The 19,450-nt window shown below is 35.5% G+C and overlaps 1 protein-coding gene across 1 annotated transcript; it reads right to left on the reverse strand.

The window, feature by feature from the left end:
• Positions 1 to 135: 135 nt before the first annotated feature.
• On the reverse strand, positions 136 to 6,825 carry LOC116212970 (vacuolar protein sorting-associated protein 2 homolog 2). The gene is made up of 11 exons (XM_031547750.1): positions 6,543 to 6,825; positions 6,179 to 6,223; positions 5,136 to 5,170; positions 5,007 to 5,057; positions 3,094 to 3,198; positions 2,923 to 2,994; positions 2,583 to 2,654; positions 1,784 to 1,864; positions 1,678 to 1,713; positions 1,515 to 1,573; positions 136 to 586 (listed from the first exon to the last, which is right to left on the reverse strand). The coding sequence occupies exons 1-11, from the start codon at positions 6,586 to 6,588 to the stop codon at positions 526 to 528; spliced, it is 663 nt and encodes a 220-aa protein (XP_031403610.1). The 5' UTR covers positions 6,589 to 6,825; the 3' UTR covers positions 136 to 525.
• Positions 6,826 to 19,450: the final 12,625 nt, after the last annotated feature.

Here is a 19,450-nt window from a genome sequence, read left to right on the forward strand (position 1 = left end):
AAAAATTAAAGATCATTTGTTAATTTCCTTTAGGCGTCAAAATTTTGGAACAAAGATCGACTCTATCAATCCCGCATCTTGTTGGGACAAATGATTTGCAAAGAATGTAGTTGCGGAAATACAGGAAGAGGAAAATGGTCATCAAGAACTCCATTCTTTTTCTTTTTTATTTTCTTAAAAGAGAGTAAAAATAAAAAAACTACCCAATCAGTCTACGAATGCTCCTACGTGCATGGCATGCATATGCATCGGCATTGTCTTGTATTGTCACGTTATATTAACTAGTTTGTAATGTACCGAAGCTCGAACACTACAACATATGAAGAGCCATGAAATACCGTGTCCTCATTGGTGATCATACTTTTTGTAGCTCAGCTTAGCGGTATATGAGCTCTACAGAGACTTTGATAACACCTTTACAAATGCTTTTTATCGTTCATATATCCAAATCTAATATAACACCATGTCCCCCATATATGCCTGCATTTATATCGTAAACAACCTTCACCAAACTTCGAAAGATGATCAGATTCGTCGAAGTGAGGCCAATCTCTTTTCGAGATCCTCCACATCTGGTGATTCAGTACTGCAGACAAGTTCATACAAACCCAAAAATAGTTAGGAACTATGATTATCGGGATAGAAGACTAACATGCATGAGATGCATTCTGCAACTATTGACGCTGAGCTGGTGTGGTGTTTAGCTTTCTTCTCGCGCTGACTCTTAAAACCTACTCTGATATATTATGATGTAACATTTACTCCCGAAATATAACTGAATGAGCCAATGATTGACCCGACGCTTTTGTGCCTGAGCATAGAAAATGGGGGTTCCACTAATATCTTAATAAATGTAAAATTTAAGCTTCATCTATTTGGGTCGAGCGCTCAGTTATATGCACATTGTGTTCATTGAAACTTGATCAAATCGATCGATCATATTCTAACAAGTAGAGTCTACGGTGATCAAGCTTCTCTTTGACACTATTTATCCATGACATCGCACATGGTCCAAAACCATCAAATAGTTTCCCATGTATATGAAATCAAGCAAAAGTGATGGGGAAGAAGCAAGCTTCATTCTTGTTTCAAAGAATATACGCTCTAAGTTGGGTTTTGAGACTCATGGCTGTATTTTGTTGTATGGGGAAGCAAGCATCATTCTTTTTTCGAAGAAAACAAGCTCTAATTTTTTTGAATATCACACAGCTCAGATTTGTTCTTCAAATAAGCGAAACTGTAAGTAACTGGATCGGCTAAGCTTCAAGCATTGTAGTAATTGGATATTCTAAGTTTCATTCTAGTGGGTGTAGGCAACAGTGGTCAGTGGTGCTCCGCGTTTGGATGTAGTAAAAATTGTTGGGAGTACTCTTGAATTTGTACAAAAGGCTACTCCTAAGGTACTCGTAGTGATTAAGTCATCCCACTGTTCCTCTAACCTAAGCAGAGCAAAACTTCCCAGAGTTTTAAGTGTGATATTGTATATGCATATAATATGAGTCAAGTTCACGCACCTGGTAACAACATTTTCAACCTTCTTCGAAGCAATACGTCCCTTTGGAGCAGAAGATAGCTGCAATGGAAAAGCAGATGATACCCAGATAAGAACTAGTCATCCATGTCATGCAGGTAACTGAGATAGCGTAATACTTATCAAAAACCAAAGGAAAAACCAACCTGTGATGCAATGTCGACGCCGATCTCATCAAGAACCTGAAAAAGAACAAGAGTCAGATCATGAACAAGCTTAATTAGGGGCAAATAGCTAATATACGAAAAATACCTGGTTAGTGAGCTCCTCAGTCTCCTCTTCTGCCTCATCCTTGTCCAGGGTCTCATCAATAGATTCTGACATCATCTCAATCTGCATTAAGAATAAACCGCATTTCAATTCGTCAAATCTCAGGAAAAGCTAGGTGAAAAACACGGTTTAAAAAAACCATAATAATATTGCGAGTACCCATATCAATTGTTTAATTGATAGCATGGCACAAATAATACTGAAGCAGTTCTCAAAAATGAACAAGGGAAGTTGCTCAAGTTGTTGAATTGGAAATCAGAAAGGTCTCCCGGTTAAAATACTATCATTAGCCAGAATAGCTTAAACACGGTAGGAGCTGGATGAACCAGCAAATTGGTTGGTCTGCTTGGCTGCAGGAGGACAATTTTTCAATTATAGAAGCTCGTTTCACTTTAGGTTTCTCAAGATAATATTGATTGGGAATTGAATATATTTGATATCCAAATCTTGCAACCTTCAAAAGTAAGCAAGAAGCTTGTCTCCCAATTTTATTTGATTGTCCATTTAGTAAATCGAGCCACTTAGAACTCACTTTAGAGACAAATTAGATGAATTCCTTGAAAGAAGGAAACCTGCTGAGAGTTATGCAAATCTATGATATTGTAGTGAAAGAATGCTATGCAAGCGAATCATAAATCATATGCTCGACAAATTCAATGATGGAGATGGTTTTTACTACCAAAAGAAGTTACTCCATTGCATTTCAGCAGAAACAATCCACTAAACTAGTGCATTGCAAGATTTTATACGGTGAGAAAAAGTTTCACCAAAGAGCAATTACCGTCATGTCCATTTGCGCTGATTGCTTCTGAAACTCTTTTATCACCTTTGCTTGTTTAGCAGGTGCCATTTGCTGAGAAAGGGTAAGCCAGAAATTGTCAGACTCCTTCAATCAACTCTTGAAAATCAAATACTTTCAAGTTTTACTGTAAAACGAAGGAACATGCTAAATGTTTCATAACAAGAATAACTCTTGGATAACAGGTTAGCAATATGAGTGATAAGTGCATAATCCGATGTCAACATCTGATTACCTTGGAAAGTAAAATAATTGCTGATATAAGGAAATAGCCATTATCGATAGGTTACAAAGCGAGCTTAATCCGGCCATAAAAGTTTACCTTGTTCATCGCCACCATTGCTTTAGTTGCACCCTTCATGCCAGTTGAAATTGACGTGCTGGCATATAATGCCTTTTCCACACATTACGAAAGAAATTTCAAATTATTTAGGATGTTACTTACCATCAGATGACGCAAATTCTTGTTAAGAAAATGGACCAGAAGATACACCTGAGTGTGGGTTGCTACACCTCTAATTTGGGCACGACTTCCTTGCAAGTTAGTTATTTGTTGACGTAGGCGGACAAGTTGACGAGCCAAGATTCTCGTGGCTGCCTGAATACATGAAGAAGCTATTTAAGGCAGAGCTAGAACAGAGAGAATAAGTCTATATTAACTAGTTACAATGTGATTGTTCGTTTACGTCAACCAGTTCGCAAGAAAACAGTCAATTTATGCAGCAACTGGGTGAATGAACCGAGAAAATTACAAGACTTGTCTTATAATTTGTGCAGTGAATCAGCAAAGCAGGGAGGTCTTCTCTGTATGTTACTTATTCATTGGACTAAACCGATGCATCTTTCAAGGAAAAAGAAAATTACATTACTGTTTTGTCTTACTTTTAGTAACTTTATGAAAACAGTCTGTGGAAGAATGCCTGAGAAAAATAAACATAATTCTTTATAGTAAGTCTCCAATATCTGAGAACAAATTTACTCGAAATAATTCATGAAGATCCTGAATAAATGCTCTCTTCTGAAAATACTTGAAAAACACACCCAAAACTGAAATTCGTCTTGGTAAATGTTTTAATCTTAGCCAGAGAAGGGAATAACAAATTTACCACCATACACATTCAGCTTCCTGGTATATGATTTTTAGCATCACCTTTTATAAAGTTTTCTTGGGAAGAAGTTGTTCAACAGAACATTTGATAACCTCAAAAATCAAGACCACAAATAGGATGAACATAATCTTTTGAATCTAGCATTATATATATATATATGACAACAAACTCTTTTGCCGATTTCTCGCACAGCCACCTCATAAAACTATCACTATACTGGCCATCTTGCGAAGTCACATCGTCAACTTAATTATGTTAAATATTATATTAAGTACGATATGTCAAATTATTCTATAGGATTTTTAATTATATTAATTAAAAAGTTACATTTTAGAGTAGTGCTAGAGCGGCCAAATTCGGAGCAGCTGAATAGAGACAAGTGGCACTTTTGTAAATAAATCAGATAGCAAGGGCATTTTATTGGACAGAGTGCACTCGGAGGATTTCCTTCCGAAAACAGCCGGAGGAAAAGTATTTTCCCTATATTTTATATGTTCAGAGCAAAAAAAAAGTATAGATATATATTTTAAATCTTACATAAATGGTCAAATTTATGATAGTGACCAACAAATGAGGTAATCCATGAGTGCTCTTCTACTATAGATAAGATGCATCAATGTGATGGCACAGTAAGGGTCAGTTAAAAAGTACATCATGTATTTTAAAAGAGAAGACACGACAAGTACTGATCATAATATGTTTCACTAGATTCAACTAGCATAAACTGTTATATGTGTACTTAGAACATGGTTCCTCGATTTTCTGATATGAAATAGTCGTGTTTTCAATCTTTTAACATGATATCAAATTATCATAGTTTTCCGATACTTTGCAATAACTGTATCAGATTGAAGTAAGCTTTAATTGACTATGAAACATGTATAAGACGACTTTAATTTCAATTTTAAAGCTAATGAGGCGGTGAAAATTTGCTCCAATGAAATTCAATTTTTTATGCCAATAAAAAAGTATTTAAATAGGGCGCATAACTGGTACCAATAACAACTATAAAGAAGTAAGAAATTATATTAGCAATCGAACGAATCAACATTAAGTGATTGTGAAAGCCGACGAAAGAGTACGTCATATACACACACACAAACACATTAGAAGGGGCATTAAATTGTCAAGCTAGACCAATTAAATTTTTACAAAATTCAACTAAATTTAAAGTTTCAGGCGCATGCCTAGTAAGAAGAAAAAACCAGACACTAGCAACCCACAATTTTATCTCAACTTTTCCAAAGTCAAAATTATTTGAAAACACTTAAGAAAAGTTACTTGGTGAATAACTTGCCTCATTTCCCGTCTTCGCTGTTTTCTTGATCTCTGCCACTAACTTCTTCTCCTGAAACAACAACAAGAAATCAGTTAATGAGCCAAAAAATAAGCCGGATTCTAAAACAATGATATATAGAAAGCATACCTCCAACTGAAGGGATGCAATCTCCCGTTCAATACCTGGAGAAATAGATAAGCGAAACAGTCAACCAACACAGAGGAAGTCCTAACAATGACAAGTCAAGTATCCAGCTAAGTGGATTTTAGGAGAATTTTGCAAGGCTGACAGAGTCTTAAATACCCTGCCAATTTTATAATTACTAGCCTTTACACTGTAGAAGAACGGCACTAAGATTTTGGAACCACATCCTACAATATCAATGATGGAATTGGATCCTATCAGAAATCTATATCATATTACAGGTTCCTCAATGAAGAAGAAACAAAGAAGAGAAAACTTGGCACAATAATAATGAAGTAGAGAAAGAAAAAGCACAGTTAGATTCTGCTTTCATTATTTAAGTTTACCATGAAATTTATAATGTTACAGACTGAAAGGGGAAAAACAAGATTGGCCATGTTAGGCAACTTGGGAAGGAAGATTTCTGGATTTAACAGAATGTTACAAACAACCATCATCAATTCCTCGACTGAAAGATGAGAGTTCCTAAATTTGTAGGAAACATAGCCTACTGATTTTTTTAAAGCCAAATCTAACTAAAAACCTACCAAACTGTTTCCACTTTCCAGGTATACCTTGTGCAAGCATGCCCCAAATTAAAATTAAGATCATGGCAAATCCACCTTACATGTCGTACCCCTCTCAGCACAACCTGCTCTCAGTTATTACACTTCTACAGGCGTAAACCACCTCAAAAAGAGTCCTGTCCTTTTTTCAATAACGACATGATATCAATAAGGAACAAAGGCCCCAAATAAGAGTCCTTTCCTTTTTTCTCTTCTTTCTTTTTTTCCCCCCTCCAAAAAGCCAAAAAACCGAAAGTTTTCTGCCGAATCATCCTTTGAATTAGTAGACAATTCAGATGAACGTGGGAAGGCAGCACATTAGAGACTTAACAACACATAAGAGATGAACCCCATTCAGGAAAGGAAAACAATTTCAACATGAATGCGGCAGACCAGAAGTTATATTGCTACTTTTACAGTCACCTCATAAATCAATCCTACCTCGTGTAGCGACCGCCATTTCTCGCTTGCTTGTCCTGAGGGCATCTGTTGGGCAAAGCAAATGTTAATTTCTTCAACTACAAACCACCCGACCTTCTTAACACTGAGGAATAACATCCGGAGAGCACATGCCATTAGCCCCCCCACTCAATCGACGAAGATCGACTAAATGCAAAAGGGGTAGTTTGAGCTTTTGAGACTAAAATTCAGAAAAACAGCATAGCCATTGGTCGTCCCGAGAAAATCTTCCGAGAGAACTCGAGATTGAACCCAAAAAAATGTTAATCGACAGAGAAAAACCGGAGCTTAGGAGGGCAAACTAAGCCCCAATCGGTTGACGAAGAGGGTAAAGTCAAGTAAGAACCTTTGGGGGAAGTCTGCTTCTTGAAGATGCTCAGGACCTTCGACATCTTCCCTCCTCCTCTACGATTCGAGAGCTTCAAAAGCTACAGCTTCCTTCGACTGCAATGGCGGAGCCTCCCGGAGAAAGGAAAGCAGTAACCGCTCTGATCTGCTATCGCTTGAAAAGCTCTGCCTTTCACACACACACGCAGACAGAGAGAGAGAGAGAGAGAGAGAGAGAGAGAGAGAGAGAGAGCGGCGACAGTGAAAGCAGACAGAGGAGAGAGAGAGAGAATCCGAGGGTGCAATTTGTTTCGTCAAACTAGACGTTTGAAAGGGCAGAGCAGAGAGAGAATAGAACTAGCCGTTACGCTCCCCAAGACAAAATTTATAATAATTTTATAATAAAATAGTAATGATAATAATATATAATAATTATCGTCGTTCTCTATCAATCATCTCATCAGACTCGTCCGTCGGTCGGAATGTTACTGAACAGGTCGGGCGAGTTTTTTTTTTAATTTTATTTTTTATTTTTGTGAATTGGGTTGTTGGATTAATCGAATCGAAATTTATTTTTAATAGGGTATATTACATCATATAGTATAACGTTGACAGATATTCTTAAATCTATTTTAACGTCGATTTTTTATTTAAGATATCTCAATATTGCTAATTTGATGTCACCATCTAGCCCTAAGGGATAGTTAGTGAAATAAAAATAGTAACGTTGGGATACCTCAGGTAAAATTATACTGGGATAGAACTAAAAATATCTGTTAATGTTAAGTCATATGATAAAATAAATTCTTTTTAATATTCTGCCCCCTTCTACTGCCTCAAACAAAGAACCCGAAAAGAACAAGAAGACAGACTCAAGGCTAGAAATAAAATAGCTCGAAGCATACACTAGATAGATCAACTGTACGATGATAAGCTGAAAAATGTATTATGGTGATACATAGATCTCATCAATTGGATTTGGAAAAATTAAGGCCTGTTTAGTTTTACAATTCAAACCAAACACAACATTATACTTTTATCTCAGTATCTTTGGACCACACACTTTGTTTGGTTAAATCATAATTTTATTCTACTCCACTCTACTTTATTATTTTTTTAATTCAACAATACAATAATTACCTTTTTATCCTTTTTTCAATTTAATAATAATTTTTTTTATATATTTTTTCTTAATTATTATTATAAGTAAATTTTTAATATTAAATTTTCTTAACTATTCATTATTTTTTTATTTTTTTCTCCAATGTTATAATGAATTCTCTCGTATATTTTTTCTTAATAATTTTTACAACTAATTTTTTCAATTATTTTTTCAATTATTTTTTCTTCATCTTGTGAAGTAGAATACAGTAATAATACTATTTCGATACTAAACGCAAACTTTAGTCCTTTCCTTTTCTATTTCTTCATTTTCAATGGTTGTTTTTTTCCCACCCATTAATCGAATTTTCTATTAGAAAAAAATGTAAGTTTTGGTGTTGGCTTTTGTAACTTTTTCAGTTATGTCATTTTTTTCAATCATGTCCTCGGCATTAAACATTTTGTTCGTAGTCTTTAATTCTCCAATAGAAAATGTAATATGATATTTATATGATAATAAATCTACTCTACAATAAAAAGTTTGAGGTTAATCTCATATTTTTAAAATTTCTAAACTAGTCCTACCCTTGCATTTTTTTTCTTGCTGCCTGTTTGCCTCATTGCTACGTAGCATCCCACCGGGAGACTCCTATGCTTTCGCATTTTCATTTCTATTCGTCCCATTCCCAGGGGATGCTTTGCACCCTCTGACATTCACGTACCCTCTTTGCCGGCTCCTTTGTCCTTCTTTTCTCGATCACTCCGCCTACGATCCGGGCCACCTTCCTCACCCTGCCGTCCTGCTGGCCACTCGACCTGCGCTCGAACCACCAAGCCGAAGTGCTGCGATTAGGTTCCTTTGACAGTTACACATTCTCTGCCTTCCGAACTGGGCCATTCCATTCCAATGGTTCGCACTTTTCATCAATTGCCTCTCTGATTTTTGGAGGTTTTCGCGATATATTTATGATATTACTAAATATATGCTACGATTAGGCTAATTTAGATTGCAGTTATTTACTAGGCTTCAATATCACCCCCAAAATATATTTTCTAAGTTGTTTTATAGGTCGGAATGACGGTGGAATTGTGGCATTTTATCAGGATATTTTACTTTCTTGGTTGAAATTGTAATTTTCTGAATATTCCTTATTTATATAAAAAAAATTTTGATATTATTTTGTAATTATCTTATAAAATTTTTGGAGTTTACATCTAAACCCTGTTTGATTTTGCAATCAAGTTTTTAAAATGCTAACTCTAACTTTAACTCTATTCACTACACAACAAAAATCAATAACACAATTAATACTTTTTTTTTCAATTCTTTTAACCTTTCAATTCAATTTTTAATACTAAATTTTCTAAACTATCAATTACTTTTTTCACAATTCAACACAATCATTACTTTCTCTCAACTATTCATTACTTTTTCACACTTTTTCTCATAATTCAACAATATAATTATTCTAACCCAATTAAAATCAAAACTCAACTCTAATTAACTCTAAAATCAAATACACCAAACAGTCTGCGACCAAGACTCTTCATAGTGCTGTATTGGGATTAGACAGAAATGGAGGGAAAATGTAATCTAATAGCGATGTAAGTCTTTGAAGTGGGCCAAGCTTTCAGCTTCAAAATTGTGAAAAGACCTCAAATCTTTCTAGGTTATATACTCTATGAACTATGAAGGCATGTTAGTACTTGATTTAATATGGAGAGTCCATTTCTCAAATCTGCTCGGGGGCATTTTTTCATTTAATACACTTGGAGTTGTTTTACTTTACGTGAAAAATGTGGTCGAGGAGTTCCAATTTTCTTTCAGAATGAAAAAGAAAATACTGTACTTGGATTTTCTTTTTTTAGAGAAAGCATGAATGGATGTTCAGAGGATATTTTATTTCAGTGCTAGGGCTTTGTTTGATTTCAAATTTTTTTTTGAGTCTACTCTACTCAACTCCACTTATCTTCAATTCAACAACACAATTATTACTTTTTCCTTTTTTTTCAATTTTTTGAACCATTCAATTCAATTTTTAATACTAAATTCTTTCAACTATTCATTTTTTTTCACAATTCAACAACACAATCATTACAAACTAATTAAAACCAAAACTCAACTCTAAAACCAAACATAACCTAAAACTTTATTTGATTTTAGAGTTTATTTTTTAAACTTAACTCCACTTAACTTCACTTAGTTTCAATTCAACAACACAATTATTACTTTTTTATTTTCTTTAATTTTTTAATCATTTAATTTAATTTTTAATATTAAATTATCTCAACTATTTATTACTTTTTCCACAATTTAACACAATAATTACTTTACATCGCTATTCATTATTTTTTCACACTTTTTTTCTCATAATTTAACAATGAAATCATTACAACCTATATATATACAAAGTTAGAATAGAGTTGAGAACAAGGCATAAATTTCTAAGAGACCTTTCTCGACAAATGTACAAGTTGCTAGAGTTGTATTTTTATTATTTATTTTTATTTTTTGCTGAGTAAAAGGCTAGGTCGAATTATTAGCTCGTTGTGGCTGCCCCAACTAAGGGAATCTGACCGCCATGGAATGTTCATTTTGTCATAACTCGCTGAGACTTAGCCTAGCTTGGTCACCACAGCCCCACCAACACACTAGTGAATTAAATTCTAAGTCTACTGAATCAAGCATTATGGGTCGGTCACCTCTATCCCATAATACATTCACATAGTGGCAAGCTCTACGTCCTCAATAAGGTTCGAACTCGTGATATTCAAGTGGAACGCTTAAAGCTTAACCACTAGATCACCGTGCTGGTGGTTGCTAGAGTTGTATTAACCTAGTGACAACCTTGATATCCTATCTCCTTCTCCTTGTCTCCAATCTTCTACCGTTATTTTTATTCTTAACCTTCAAAGATAGTAAATTTGTGTAGTGATTAATGCGAAATTTTCCTTTTATATTTGCCGGAGCGAGTCGAGCGATCAAGGTCCTTAACAAAATCGGTGAATGAGCTGAAGACCAAAACGAGCCACATGATTGTGATGCTCCTTTGACAAGAGCAGGGGCAAGCACTGCTTGTTGTTTATGTGGTTCGACATTAATTGCATTGGGTTGCCTTATGAAGCCATAAATACCAAAGGTTTGCTGGGAACATTACCAATGGCTCAAAAGAAGGCAGTTCCTAGATTGATCTACATTGGTTTTGAAGTATTGAATGAATTATTGGCTACAATTGATTACTATACCGTTTTGTACATTAACATGGCATGGTTCGTATACTTGTTGGTTTACCAACCAATTAACATTTATTAGATTTATTTATATAGTCAATTGAAACACTACTTTATAAATAAAATATATTCAACTTGTTTAAATATATGGGATGATTCAGTGCTACAACATCCATAATTCATGCACATGCCATTCCACTAGTATCCACAAAAAATATTAAAGTATTAAAATATGAAAAAGAGGGGGAAGAAAGTGGCTGATAGATGGTAAATATCCAACATCAACACGAAGGTGAGGTCGTCGACAACCATCTGTTTTGTCCCTTTCCTCTCTTTGTAAAGAGAGAGAGGAAAGTAGACCAGTAAAGGCCTAAAATCTCCACAATTGCCTCGAATGATGTCGCCACGGACCCTCGCTAAAGGTGGGCTCTCGACAAACTACTAATGGGGGGTGGTTGCAAGTGTTGCACGGTCCATTCTTTTTGTCTCCTGCATATAATTCTTTTTTTTAAAAGTTTTTTAATTTTCAATTTTTATTTTCAGAAAGAGAGGGATATAATGAAAGGTCGCCAATGACTAGCTAAAATAAGCCTATATAATGTGTAGCACTAAAGACAAGAATTGAAAGAAAAATGAGAATAAGGACAAAATTAAATAAGTGATTAAATTTGAGGACCATATTAAACATGAATTCTCTCTAATAGAAATGGATGGAAATAGAAAAACAACCAAAGGCACAAGACAAAACAAACAAACAAAGAAAATGAAAAAGACAAAAATAAAAAAGTAAGCAAAACAGTTGGATGTAAATGAGAATAACAACTAAAGGTACAAGACAAAAAATAACAAAAAAGAAAAGCAAAATTATTGGATGTAAACAAAAAAAAAAGAAAGAAGATTGACTGAAATATAAAAGCGTTCAATGTAATGGCTAAAATTATAAATTTTTTTCATTAGATTTACCATTTCTAATCCTGATGATCCATAATTTTTAACTTTTTGTGCGTATACTAAGGCTAATTCTATAATGGAATGATAGCTTCTGTTTTGAAGACAACATTTTCACCCATATATTTTTTAATGGTGTCACAAATCTATTGGGTCATATATAAAATTAAATAAATTTAGAGGGCCGCTTACTTGTCGAAATTATAGAGTTGTTACATATGCGTCATGGCATGTGTCTCAATAATATCACACCATGTCACCCATCAGTTGACCAACTTAATAAATCGATAACCAAAATAATCTGATTTATCTATTATGATTTGTACATATAAAAATTATAAATTATTTAAAAGATAGATATGCATGACTACATCAAAGAAAGGAATGGAGGTGGTCGCTCTCTCCCATGTCAATCGTCACCCCTCAGATGAGGTCTCTATGATATTAGAGGCCGCCAACGATCACGTATAGTCAGTGATGTTCGGCACCGGAACCACCATTGTCTCAAATCTCCTCTGCACCTCCTTTGTCAAACAAGTAGAGCTTTTAATAATTCATCTCTCATTTGTTCAATCACATGAAGTCAAGTAGACATCAATCTAATTTTCATCATTGGTTGCTAGGGATGGATCAAGAGGGTTGAAAGGGCAGTTGCCCTACTAAAATTTTGACGTTATAAAAAAAATTATGTATTTTACTTAGATTTTTTTATAAAAAATATATTTACCCCTTAATTTTGAAGATTGACCTTCTTATTTGTCCTTCCTAAGAACTCGACCCCTTAACCAAAATTATGCATTCATCTTTATGACGGTCGCTATCTGCCTCCATCACCGCATGTGTTCATTCTTAGGGGTTCATAACAGAATCTCTAGTTGGAAGAGTCGGGTAATCCTCAGAAATGAAGATGAATCAAGGAAAGAAATGCCTCGGAATTCCACCTGATGACGATAACCCTTATTGTGGTTCGACGAACCCAAGGCCTGCGAGCCCCATGGCTGGGTTCGCGACCCAAGTGCGAACCCGGCCATGGGGCGTGGACCCTTGGCCATGGCTTGAGAGTTGAGCAAGTGGGAGGGACATAAACCTTCGGGAGGCGTCGACTCTAATTTGCCTGGTGAGGTCAAATCGGGCCTCACTAAGGTTGAATGTAGTCTAGTCGACGTGAGAGTAACGGATTGGGTGTCTCCATTTTGCCAAAAATGGAAGTCTGCCTGCGGCGATCGACGGAGAGGGACGACAGAGGCGGAAGAAAGGCGGCAAGAGGTGGGTTTAGAAAATTTGAAGGATAGTTAAAGGTAATTTTAAAGGTCTATTAGCAAAAAAGTGTGTGTGTGTGTATATATATATATATATATATATTTAAGTAGGATTACAATAATGGGGTTGAGGAATAAGATAAAAAAGTAATGATTGTATTGTTGAATCGTGAAAAAAAAGTAATGAATAGTAATGAATAATTAAAAGAATTTAATATTAAAAAATGGAATTGAATGGTAGTTAAAATAAAAAAAAATTGAAGAAAAAGGGAAAAAGTAACAATTATGCGATTGAATAGAAGAAAAAAGCAAAGTGGAGTGGAACGGAGTGAAAATTGTAGCTGTAAATTGTAGAAGTTTTTTGTCCTTGCTCACAACCAGAGTCCCATTTGTTCCCCGGGCCCAAGAAAGATGCGGAACTCTTTTTTTTAGATAAATATTTTCTCTAAAAAACAAATGTAACCTTAGGCTTTGTTTGGTTTTCAAATAAAATATTTTACTCTACTAAGCTCAACTCTATTATTTCTCAAATTCAGTACTGCAATCGTTACCGTTTTGTCTTTTTCTCCACTTAATAACAATTTATCGCTTATATTTTTTCATAATCATTATTATAATCAATTTTTAATAATAAATTTCTCATCTACTTTCACATCTATATATACATACATATATTTATTCTCACCCATCCGTATATATGTCAACACTTTCAAATTATTACACAAAATCAAGTTGAGTTAGATTATGGTCCAACTCGAAAACCAAACACGAGCTTAGTAATTTCGTTTCTATTGCGTATGCGTAACCCTTATTATGTAGAAAGAGGTGGGCATTGTAATTGGGGGTCTATTACAGATAAAAACCTATCCATAATTGTGATTACGATTACTAATCAAAGCAAATAAAGTAATAGATATTATGTAATAAGCATGGAATTGAATTCTCATTTATTTGAACCAAACGCAACCTTAAAATGTAATTATAGTTGGGGGACCGTCCCAGCTAAGGGTGTGCATTGATATCGGTTATACCCGAAACCAGTTGAAACCTACCCGTTAATAGGGGTGACAATTCGAGTCGTGTCGTGTCTAAATAGGCTCGTGTCATTAAAGTCATAACCCGTACACGACACGATTATTAAATGGGTCAGGTTTTGGAAACACGAACACTATACGTTTATATCCATATCAACTTGTACACGACACGTTTAAACCTGTTTATGGAAACATGTCATAATAGGTACACGTATACATGACACGATTATAACTGTTACCCGGACACATTAATATGACATGTTTATCCGATCAACCCGTTTACCCGGACACATTAACATAACATGTTTATTCGATCAACCCGTTTACTCGGACACGTTAACACGAGTTGTTTATCCGTTCAACCCGGTTACCCGGACACGTTAACATGACATGTTTATCCGTTTAACCTGGTTACCCGAACACTTAAACACGACCTGTTTAAATTTTTCCAAAAATAAATGAGAAGAAAAAAGAATCGAGATTTGCATAATATGGACACGAATCTTTCATAGGAGAAAGTATGAAGTGAGCTATTCTAACCATGTTGAAAATCAATACTGAAGATATGGGCAAAAAGAACTAAAGGAATATAAAGACTTATTAGATTTGAACTTCAACATTGTAAAACGGTAAAGGAATAAGAACAATAATTCTCAGATCAGTTGCCACATCTAATTTATGGCGCAACCATGATTTTGGCATAATAAGTGCCAAGAAAATACAGTAAACATCTAAGAATCCATCCTGAATATTGACATATCATAATTACTAAAATAAGACATTACCCAATTATCCATGTTAGCAAGAAACCAATGGAAAAACCTTTAGTAGACTTCTACCTGTAAGTGGAGAAAATCTAGGGTACTCTACTACTCCTCAACTAATTACACTAACCAAACCCAAAAACAATGAGACTCCATTTTTTGCATTGCAGAGACAATACTTCATGTTCTTCCTTGCCCATTGAGAGCAGTGCTAGTTTGTGGGACAAACCGACATATTGCTATTGAAGGGTCCCATTAATTCCGGGACAAAGTTAATTATATCAACTTGAAAGTAACACATGGCAAAGACAAGTATAAGTAAGACGATACAATGTTAAGAAGAGGCAAGAAAAGACTAGTTTGTCATCGCCAAATCAGCATGCGATGGTAATGTGCTTCGAAATGGATGAAGTGAAGATACAATAAGAATCTCAATAGTCTGAGGATCACTGACAAAACATAGCAATTCTACAAAGGCATAAAAATATTATTTTGTTGGTATACGAAATATAACATAATCCAACCCAAGCCAAACAATTGCGAATACAAAAGCAATAGAGCTCTACAACTCTTACCAAGAGATATTCCATTCCATGGACTTGTTAATGTTCCCAAGAGCTAATTTCTCCCTTAATTAACCATAGTATTAGACCCTTGAGTTGATGGCTCCTCGCTAATATTTAAGTTCATCACATCCTCTGTGAGTTGATCAGCGGAAATTCCACAACCATCTACATTCAAAAAAGAGATAGATCAACAAAAAAACTGTAGAAATCAGATTTGAAAAGTAAACTTATCGACTAATCCATAAAGCCAATCTCGAGAGCACATGAGTGCTTCCTCAAGGTCGGGTTTCAAAGAACTCCGATATTGATCAAGAACACGACCTCCACTGCTGAATGCTGCCTCGAAGGCAACTGTGAATACGGGAATGCTCAAAATATCACGAGCCATCCTTGCAATTATTGGATATCGTTGGGAGTTAATTTTCCAATACTCAAAAATGTCCAAGTCTATCTTTCTATCGCTCATTGTCTCATCCAAGTACTTTTCTGGCTCGGACTTTTTCGATGATGCTAAATACACATTATCAGCATAATCATCGAACTCCTGATAAAAAAATTAAAAATAACAAGGAGAGACCAATGACAAACATATTCCAAGTGCAACTGACAACAAGAAAATGAAAATATAGGGAGGATAACAAATACAAATATTGACAAAGTAATACATAACATCATTAAAATTTTTACCTCCAGTATATCTACAGATTCAGACTCTTGATTAGGATTTGACACCACCTTCTCTTTTGATGCAAATGTTCGATTCACCTTCGATGTGTTGTATATTCTTCATAAAATGAGAATAATTTGTCTCGAACAGTCTGAAATTCTGAAGATTGACTACCATACAACTTTTTGTAACTCCAATCCATAAACTCAAGTTTGTACCTATGGTCCAATATCATCGCAATCGATAAAATCACTGAAAATTCAGACCAATATTTTTTAAATTTCACAAGCATCTTCAACGACATTGGTCTCATATCTTCATCTGTCCCATTACTATACTCCTTGAACATCACATATGTTTTGAAAGTGGAAGAAAAGAATAAATTTGCGGTTGGATGCTTAGATTTGCTGTTGGATGCTTACTCCTAGAAAACAAGTTTGTAATCTCAAAGAAAACTCCCAAGAACTTCTTTATCTTCTCAATCTTCTGCCACTCCAATGGGGTTGGACAATTTGTATAATTGGAATCACTTAACTCTAGGTGGCAAAATGCACGACGATAATAGAATGCACTTTCAAGCATAAGACAAGTTGAATTTCAACGAGTAGGGACATCTTGCATCAAGCCTTTCTTCGGATTCAAAGAGAAGAGTTTCACACATTTAAGAAACTTTTCTTTTTTAACCTGAGACCCCTTAACATACTTGACACTCTCCCGTACTTTGTCTACCGCAACATCAATCTCTTTTAGTCCATCTTGCACAATTAAATTAATGATATGAGCAGAACATCGTTGATGAAATAATTCACCTTTGGCTAGGAGTGCATCCATCAAATTTAAATGCAATCTCAACAAGCCCACGAAAAGTGTCATTGGTGGAAGCATTATCCAAAGTAATAGAAAACAATCTTTCCATAATACCCACTCAGCCAACAAAGAGGTAATCTTGTTACTCAATGACACACCAGTATGTGGAGGTGGCATCGGTGAGAAATTCATCGGCCGTTTGGATTCAGAGTTAAAGTTACTTTGATTTTGATTGTGAAAAATGACAAATGAGATGTGATTATAAATTTGACTTGGGAAACGTGTGTTTTTGTTGTATAGTGTGTTGAGTTAAAATTAAAGTTAAAATTTTTGAATTGGAAAATGTGTATTTTTGTTGTGTAGTGTGTTGAGTTAAAGTTAAAGTTAAAGTTAAAATCATTGAACTCAGAATCTAAACGGGACCTCAGAATTATTTTTTTGCAAAATTCAATTTTCATCAATAAAATGTGCGGTCAAAGAGAGATAACCATAAGTAGTAATCAAGATCCACAAATCAGATGTCAAACAAATCCTACCACTAGCTTCTTCAAGCAAGCCCTTAACTCGTGCCTTCTCTTTTTTATAAACTTTCAACACATAAGCCCTTGCAGTGTTTCGAGATATAACATGCAAACTCTCACACAAATATGATAATATAGATCTAATTACAGCATACTCCATAAAAGCAAGAAGCAGATCATGCATAATAATGGCAGCAATCAACAACTCACGAAAGTGTTCAGGATCAAATGTAGCACTTCTCAAAGACATATCATGGTTCATGAGTAGCTGACCAACATCTCGAATGCATCTTTCACTGTGCTTTTTCAGATTTCCTATCCCATATTGACTATCATAAATAAAAATAGCTCCACACTTCTTGTACTTACAACGACTCTTACCATCAATAGACTTTTCTGCCAACTTCTCAAAGAATTGCCACACAAGTGAGGTCAACCTTCTTTTTCGTTTGTCTTTCGATGTCCCTGCCTGAATTCTTGTTGTAGTGTCTTGGATCTCGTCTACATCGAGCTCTACTACATCATCATCTTCGTTTATCGTGGCCATAGGTTTTTCCTTCTCAGAGGATTCCAAGTTCACCTCAAAATTATTTTCTGAACTCATTATTCCTAAATAAAACAAACAATGAGAAACTGGTTAATGCAAATGGAAAAAGTACTCGCAAATGGAAAGGCACTCAAACAAGTCGTGGCTATCAGATTATTCAAGGGACTCAAACTATATTTTTGAAAGAATAGATATATTGGTTAGAGCATATCAAATATTTGCTTAAAATAGATTGTTGTTATTGCCTTCTTGCCACTTCAGAAGAGAGACATTTCAAAGGAAGTCAAATAGAACCAGGGGAAAAAAAAACAAAAAAACATAACAAAGTTTGTTCTGGGGTAAATCTATACGCTTGTAGACTACTTTTACGCTACCAAACTGCTGAGGTCATAATGGTCTTGCTCAAACTTCCCCAATAATAGAATCATTGAAGAAATTTTCATGTTATTGCAGAATTTTCCACATGCGCAAAGCAAAGCAAACAAATTACACGAAGGAACTGAAACTACGAACAAAAGAGAGCTATGTCTACCCAAAAAAAGAGCTAGTAGTTGAAACATATTATGGAAAAAAGACAAAACATAGTTATAAAAGTTAAACAAAAACAATCGGTCCCAGCTCTATCCGCACCCTCAATCTCTCGACCATCCTCCTAACCTGCAGCTGCACTGCAATCTGCAGTTCACTGCTCCATAACCACCACATTACTCCATCACCTTCATAACATTACTCCATAACCACCATATTACTCCATCTCCTTCACGCCCTCCTCATCTCTATCTTCCCCTGTTTTTGATCCATCACCAGCACACACCATCATAAAACATTACAAGAAACTCTTGATTCCATAAATCGATAGAAATAAGATAGACAGAACAAGCAGCAAAGCCGGGATAGGGAAGAGGAGTGCTTTAGGGTCTGCAGAGCAGGGGATACCCGATATCGAGGTCGCACGATAGAGTCGGGGTAGAGGTCGACTTCGTTTGAGGTCGAGTTAACGTCGTCTTCGTCTGAGGTCAGACTCATTGGAGAGAGGGCTCGACTGTAGAGGGCTCCAAGGTTGCGGGGTGGCGATCGCTGTAGCAGTCGCGGGGTCGTGGTCGTAGGGCCGAGGTCGCGGGGTCGAGGTCGTGCGGTCAAGATGACTCAGGTGAAGTCGCCTTTGTCTAGGTGTTGTCGACCGGAACAACAGAAGGATTCAGGTGGAGGCTTCGTCTGAGCGGACGGTCGAGGTTGTCTTCGACTCAGGTGGAGGCTGGATCTGGAAGGATAAAACTCAAGGATCCAAATTCCAAAGGAAATCGAGTGGAAGCTGGAAGGAAATTTTGAATATGGTGAAGATGAATATGATCTTATGAACATATGAAATAGGAAGCAGGAGGACCGAACCGAAGACTCTGATTTGAACTGATGACTCCCACTAGAACTGGAAGGAGAAAATTTCGAAATTAAGGTTAGTGTAAGGATATTTTAGTAAATTTA

Source organism: Punica granatum, chromosome 7 (assembly GCF_007655135.1).
Source record: "Punica granatum isolate Tunisia-2019 chromosome 7, ASM765513v2, whole genome shotgun sequence".
NCBI classification, from domain to species: Eukaryota; Viridiplantae; Streptophyta; class Magnoliopsida; order Myrtales; family Lythraceae; genus Punica; species Punica granatum.